At 39.9% G+C, this 7,721-nt stretch overlaps 1 protein-coding gene across 3 annotated transcripts in view; it reads left to right on the top strand.

Moving 5' to 3' along the window:
• The first annotated feature begins 474 nt into the window (after nucleotides 1-474).
• Nucleotides 475-7,721, top strand: part of adamtsl5 (ADAMTS like 5) — a 28,774-nt gene continuing 21,527 nt past the window's right edge. Inside the window, exons 1-2 of one of the 3 annotated variants that reach the window (XM_036584353.1) lie at nucleotides 475-848; nucleotides 1,119-1,705. In XM_036584353.1, the coding sequence (XP_036440246.1) occupies nucleotides 1,686-1,705 (20 nt within the window). In that variant the 5' untranslated portion in view covers nucleotides 475-848; nucleotides 1,119-1,685. Of the gene's footprint in view, nucleotides 849-877; nucleotides 1,706-7,721 lie in introns of those variants that run through there. The other 2 variants (XM_036584354.1, XM_036584352.1) reach the window with 2 other exon arrangements.

Here is a 7,721-nt window from a genome sequence, read left to right as displayed (position 1 = left end):
GGCTATGTACACAGGGGGCATGTCCTCATGGTTGTCAGCCAACAGGAGGCGTGCCTTCAGAATTATGTGTCAGCAGGGGGCGTATCCTACACCTTATATGCCTATGGGGCGTTTCCATGATTATACACTTATGTATGTAGGGGGCGTGTCCTGATGGTTGTGAGCCAACAAGGGGCGTGTCTTCAGGGTCATGTGTCAGCAGAGGGCGTACCCTACACTTTAAGCCTATGGGGCATCTTCATGCTTACATGCTATGTACGCAGGGGACATGTCCTCATAGTTGTCAGCCAACAGGAGGCGTGCTTTCAGAATCATGTGTCAGCAGGGGACGTATCCTACACCTTATATGCCTATAAGGGCATCTTCATTAAATATATGCATATGTACGCGGGGGCGTGTCGTCATAGTTGTGACCCAACAGGGGGCGTGTCTTGAGAGTTATACTTGCAGCGGAGGAGTCTTTAACTTATGTCTTTAGGTTGTGTGTCGACAGTGGACATGCTTTCATGGGTGTGTTTCTGCAGAGGGCGTGTCTTGGAGGTTATGCATATATTTCCAGTTGTGTGGGCGTGTCTTCGGGGGTTTAACGTCTACAGGGGGCGTGTCTTCATGGTTATTTGTCTGCAAGGAGCATGTCCACAGAGGTATGCGTCTGAAAGGATTGGTAAGAGTTCATGTAATTTGTCTGCACAGGGCGTGTCTTCAGGGTTGTATGTCTTGAGGGGGCGTATCTTCAGGGTTATTTGCCGTACGGAGGGCGTGTCTTTATAGCTGAAGGGGCAGCGCTGCAGAAGGGAAGCGCTGAGGCTCAGCTGCAGGTGGGCTGCCATACAGGCTACAAATCTCAGGTCAGTGTGAACTGAAGCATAGCTTACCTCTAGCTTTGGTCACGCTTTTATTGCCCTGAAGGCAGACGCAGACTTTCCTGCAGAGCTGCTTTAATCTTCCTTTGGCGTTCATTAAGACTAGAGAGCTGGAGCTCATGTGTACTTTCTTTAGTCACCTGGCAGACAGTGGGACAGACCTTGATGATCAGAAGTTATTACCTGTATGACGCATTGTGTCTGTTATCTTTGTGACTGAAATGAGACCATATTCATTTCTGATTCACTTCTCAGGTGATCTGTACTACACCAAAGGAACCGGTCTGGGGGTCTGGTGGACTAAAGAGAGTGGGCTATTCTTCACGTGACCGTGGCGAGCCAAAAAATCCAGGTGGATGAAACGTGCTGCACTTCAGCTCAGTATGCCGTCGTTTTTCTCTGCCCAGCTCAAGAAATGGAATAAATCACCTGTTTGCCGGCAGCGTTGATGGTTATATGGAGCTGAACCGTCCAGTCTGTCTGTATTCGCTCCTGCTGCTCCTTCAAAACTTCTCCTCGCTAGGAGCTTCATAAGGATGAAACTGCGTCCTCCGTTTCTGCTGTGAGAGCCTTTGGTCAGCCCGTTCTCTCTCCTCGAGGATTTCACCCATGTGAGAAGAGCTAGGACTTTGGATTGCGGCTGGTTGATGAGCAAAGAGCAAAAGCTATCAGATAGCATGGGTGCAATCAAGTCCACGGACCGCTTGGAAGGAAAGACCCTTGGGATCCCATCGTTCCCAGGCTGCGTTTTAGCAGCTGACTCCTGAAACTGGATATTTAAAACATTTTCTGTCTCTGTGCTACACTTGACTAAGAACTAGGATGCCAAAATCATACAGCAGGTGAGTGTTTTATGAAGATTTCTTCGATTTCCTTTGGTGTTTGAAAGCACTGCTGTTGAGAACATGGTCTAGTGGTGGTAAGTGGTCTTCAGTCAAGATGCCAAATAAATCTGTCTGTCTTTGGCACATGTGTAGTTTGGTGTGAGAACAAATTCATTGACCTTCTAGTTAAAGTCACAGAGGATGTTCAATCCTAGCAATTCATGGATTTTCTTTCTTCTTCTTCAAAATGTCCTTATGAGAAGATATTCAGGTCCTTGGAGTTATGGTTCATCACTGATATATCTGTAAACATCTTTATTACGTTGAATGTTCTGTGTGGTGATGTAGGGGGCAGTGATGGGCTGGAGGTTAGGGAACCAGCCTTCTGACCAGAAGGTTGCCAGTTTGATCCCCCGAGCCGGCAGTATGTGACTGAAGTGCTCTTGAGCAAGGCACCTAACCCCCAACTGCCCTCCGGGCGCTGTGGATAGGGCTGCCTGCTGCCTTGGGCAAGTGTGCTCACTGCCCACTAGTGTGTATGCGGTGTTTCACTGCATGGATGGGTTAAATGCAGAGGTGAAATTTTGCCTTCATTACAGCTTCTTTTCTGGACACTTGCTTTCAGTTTCTCAAAGAAATCTGCAGGGATATTTTTCCACACCTCCAAAGTTCAGCCTTAGAAGTTGGCTGCATTGTCTTTTTCTCACAATCCAAATAATCCCAACTGCAAAATTAGACTCAGTCCGTAAGTCCGTCAGTCCATACAACCTCATTCCACATCTCAGATGTCCAGTTTCGGTGCAAATGTTCTTCCTTTTTTGGTCTTTTTCAATTTCCTTTTCTCAGTGAGGCTTCTTGACAGCTACGCATCCTTTCAGACCCTTAGTGCTGAGTCGTCTTCTCACAGTGGAAAGATGGACAGAAACGCCTGTGGATGTTTTCAGATCTGAAGCAGCTTGATTTTCTCCTCTCTCTCAAAGATAAGAGCTTTAATCAGAATTCGAATCACTTTATTTTGCCAAGTAGGATACAGATGCACAAATTTGTCTTGGTGAGTGCACACATGATGATCTGACCGGTTTGATGGTCAACCAGGTCTTATACAGTACATGGTACAATTTTCTCTGTGTCTTTTAATAATTTTTTCATACTCCAGTTTTAGAAACTCGCTTATGTTCCTTTGACAAGAAAATACGTTCCTATATCAGAAGTATCTTCCTTGGCCAATTTAGATGCACATGAGAAAGAAACATTAAGGCAGCTGAGGTGAGTTTGGGTAGTTGCTTATGTGAATATTAGTCTCTTTGATGTCAGTGACCCGTTTGAAATGTTTCGTTGGGAGGACACAACTGTAACTTGCACAGAAGTAAAGAGTGGACAAATCACATACTGAATTTTGATATTATCTTTACTTATTAAGGATTTTATATAAGTTTCTTTTAAATATGTTTTTTAGTAGATAATATATGCTGAAAAATTAATTACTTGTACTTAAAGGCTGCTTTGACTTGAAATGAAATAAGCAAAAGGGTGGTCTCTGACTTTTGCACAGTACTGTATGTGGAAGGCTATCATTCATGCAAAAGGTGCTAAACTGTTGGCGGAGGGGGGCAGTTTGGCCTCTTTCTATTTGAGAAAGCCTCTTTTGAGAAAGAGGCTTATTTATATGGAGGCAACATATATTTAATCATAAATCCAAGACAAATTACTGTTGTCAGAGATCTAAAGAGATTTAACGTGGCTTTAAACTATGCCAGTAAGTTCAAATTTATGCTTTTTCTTCTTGTAATTGAATGTTTGCAAATGCTTAAGCAGGTTTTACATGAGTGGAGCAAGTAATATTTTGCAAACATATGTATTACACCTGTGAAAGAGTGCTATTTCTATGTAGTCTGTGCAGTCGTGTCTGTTTGAGCGCACACAGCAGGGGTCACATACTCACCTGATCGCTGTACATTCGAACAATGCACTGTTACTTACCTAAATGAACTCGGCTTATGACCTTGTCATAGTCTTTTAACAGCGGGCCTCTTGACCCCAGGAGGCCTTTAACCTCAATTCAGACATGTAGGACAGTTCTCTGCATGTTGTGGTGTTGTGGTTTTTGTCTTGGACGCCAGACATCATGGGTTCCTCATACAACTCCAGGAAAAGTCAATATGCAACTGGTTAGTAAGACAAAGCACAGGTTTGATACATTGTAGAAACAGTTGTTTGAGAAATCACAGACATGTATGTTGATATTCTGGCCTTGAAGTTAATGCAGCTTCATGATAGGGGTGGGCGATATGGCAAAAAGAGAATAATACAATGCCAGAAGACCTTTTTTCATGACACAAAATATCATCGATGGCCAGAAAAAAGACAAGTATCTCCCTTTTTTGCAATTTATAGTTTTCTGCCTAAATGCATGAGCTCAGCAGCTGTTCTTTACATTAAGTGAATATTTCATCATGATTGGACCAATAGAAATGCTTCGAATAAAATCTCTTTACATTAACTTACACTGAAAGTAAAGAACGTTCTTGTAAATTTATTATTTTGGAGATAGTTGTTCAGAGAAACTGGAGGATAGTCAAAGAAAAGTGGAAGTATGGAGCCAAATATATACTTTAGGTCAAAAAGCATCCTCAAATGTCTAAAAGTCCATTTTAAACAACTATGTTTAAAGTTTGCTTTGTTTTGTGGTAATAATTGGCAAAAAAGGCAATCACACCAACGAGCAGCACACGAAAGCTGAACATCTTAGCTAAAAGAAAATTTCGTTTTCAGCAAATATTTCCTGGATTCAATGCAATCATACCTTAATTCATGTTGTGCACATTTTTGTAAGTTTGCCCTGCTGACCTAGAAGTTAACACTATGCCAACCAACCCTGTTCTACTCTACTTTCAAAATGAAAATGTAAGGAGTAAAATGTGTGCTTTTTCTGTTGGGAGTGTAATTGACAAAGTATCCAGTTTCACGAACACTCGAGTAAAGTACAAATCTTCCAAAATAGTTACTGAAATTTAATTACATAAGTATTTTCCACCCCTGTATTTTTCTGGAATGTCAACTTAGAACTGACACAGTGCAAAACCAGCAAAACCATAGTTCATGTATTTAAAAAAATACTGAAAAACTACTACAAGTACAATAATGTACTTTTTATTCAGTGTAACGAGGAGCAAGAGGAAAAGTAAATAACTGGTAAAAACTGGGCTAACATCCAATCAGCTCCTTATTACTCTGTGGTTTATAGTTTGACATCGCAGCACTACTAGTCAGGTTGTTGTTGTTTACAATCAATCTAGATCAGGGCTGCCCAAATTTGGTCTGTGAGGATGTTTGATTTGTCCCGCCTTACCATACCCCAACCTTACGCCCTCACACAATGAGAGGACACATAAGTATTTTATGCAATGTATTGTATAACTTATCAAATTGTATGTTATTAATATATTATGTATATTAGTAACAAAATACAGTGTAATATAAAATTAATTAAATAAATTAAAAACACAATTCGAAGCCTACCTGCTTACATTTGTTTTACCCCCATGACAAAAAGTTTGGGCACTCGTGGTCTAAATCTTTTATGAAGCGTCCTGTTAGCCAGTGTTTTCAAAATACTCACAATAACTGTGATGTGCTCAGGAACATGTATTATGACAAAAGTTATTACAATACTAATAACATACAGTCAAAAAAAGTATGCATGCTCCAGATCAACTGACATAATGTGTTGATTTTCTATGTGAAAATAAGTAACACGTCCTTAACAGAGAACACAGTTCTGCACGTTTTTGTGCACAACTACTGTTTATTTGCTGAATTTAATATATTGGAAAAAACATCATCAAATAAATAAAAATTGTGCAGTTTTGCAGAAAATGGCATTTTTAAGTGTGTTCCCTGTAAAGGATGTGTTTTATTTCCCCACACTGATTTATACACTGTTGCATGAAATGAACCGCATGCCCTGCTCCTCAGAGGACAGTCTGATCACTGGGGTGTGGGAGAGATACGTATCGTTTAATTGGGTGACTGCCGCTATGGTGCACAGCCAAAATCAACCAATTTTGGAACAGAAGCGTTTGAACTTTAAGATAAGAACAAGATGTGAGAAATAAGCATGATTCCTGATAGAGGCTACGCTGTGGTCAGCCTTCCGAGACTGGGAAAGGAGAAGGATTTTTTTTTATTCTCTATCTTGTGTCATAGATGTTATATATACAGTGACAACACATCACTGCCAGGAACAAAAAGAGGGGTATTTCCCAAACTGTAAAGAGTTTTTGTGAAACGGCTAATTCAGTGAGTCATGTGTTTTGTGCCTTGTTTAGTGCTTTGAAGCTTTCTGCAGGAGCCAGGCTGGTTTACATTCACTAGACAGTCATTCTAAGAAGCACATAAACAGAGAAGCTATAGGATTCAGGGTTCAGCAGCTTTCAGGACGATTGATGCTCAGCAAGACGTTTTACACAGAGTTGCCAGTTTATTGGAAACTCTCTATCTAGCTACACTCACTGGCCATTTTATCAGAAACACCTACATATAGGCAGCCCCCCTCTACTAAACTGGGACGATAGTGTAAGTTTAGATAAATGATTATCATCTGCAGAATTATTGAGATAAGCAATGTGATTGTGATCCAAATGCAGTTATGAGGTACCACATGTGGACGTTGCAGAGCCTTAGCATATGGCTCGCATTTTCCCTGACGGCAATATAGTTTCCATATAACTACCAACTATTACTTAAAGGGGAAATTCACCAATTTTTCAAAATGTCTGCATAATTCAATCTTTGATATGTAAACAAAGAAATTCGCCACCACTGTAAAGCAATCTGAGTCAGTAAGTTTCTATAGAATGGTACATTTCACATCAAACCACTCTAAAACAGGGGTTGTGATGTTCACAACAGTGTGAGAAACCACAAAGGCAAGTCTATTTAAGATTACGTTAGGGTGAGTTCCCACCAATTTTTCAACATTTCTGCATGATTCAATCCTTGAGATGTGAACAGAGTCATTTAGGGTGGTTTGATGTGAAATAGTAAAGCAAATATAGCCATTTTATTTACTATCCAAAATTATCAGTGAAGCTGCACGTGTCTTCTGAGTTTGTATGTGTAATGTTGATAATAGTTAAAACAGTTGTAAATCTGAAAAAGTATGTTTTCTTTGGGAACTAATTTGCCTTATAACAACCTGCATGTACCTCTCTGGCATGAATAGATTTTAAAAAGTAATTTTTAGGCCCTAGGCTTATCTCAGAACTATTGTAGAATAATGTCTCAGGTGTCAGGCAGCATATTTATAACCATTTCATGTAATAATTGTCTGTGAGGGAGCTTTTAAAGGCACTCTTTGGATGGTTCCTATCTGGTTCCTATCACCACCACTGTGAACAATTCTGACTTGGTAAGTTTCTCTAGAATGGAGCATTTTGCATACTACATATGACATCTTAGTGATTGAATTTTACAGAAATTTCCAATGGGGGAAATTCCCAGTTAATAATTTACAATGATAATTATAATCTACACAGATGGCACGTTGCACTGTAAACATCCAGTAGTTCTCAGTGTTTGTTTTGCTGGAAACCAAAATATTGCTAAGCTGATGTGTTGGCACCCTTCTTCTGGAAAAGCGTGATCATTTTAGTGAACCAGATGTCTGAAGAGGTTGACACCTCTCTGGTTACTAATATATACTGCTGGATTCAAGACATTACATTTCATTCATTTCATTCAAGTTGAAACTAAAAAAGTTTTGTTAAATATATATATATGGGCTGCTTTTTCGATTTATGTTTGCAGTCAGGCCCCAAATATGAACACATATATAAAATCCTACACTCTTAAAAAGATTGAGAACACTCAAAGAACCCTTTGCTTGATTAAAGGGATCTTTGCATCATGAAATGGTTCTTCAGTTTGATTGAGAATGTACTATAGATTAGGTTCTATATAGAATCTTTTTGAAAATAGTTCTACATAGCACCCAAAAGGGTTCTTCTATTCTTACAAACTTGATACCATAACA

This window comes from Colossoma macropomum, unplaced genomic scaffold (assembly GCF_904425465.1).
Source record: "Colossoma macropomum unplaced genomic scaffold, Colossoma_macropomum, whole genome shotgun sequence".
In the NCBI taxonomy this organism is placed as follows: Eukaryota; Metazoa; Chordata; class Actinopteri; order Characiformes; family Serrasalmidae; genus Colossoma; species Colossoma macropomum.
This window is presented reverse-complemented; position numbering and strand designations above follow the sequence as displayed.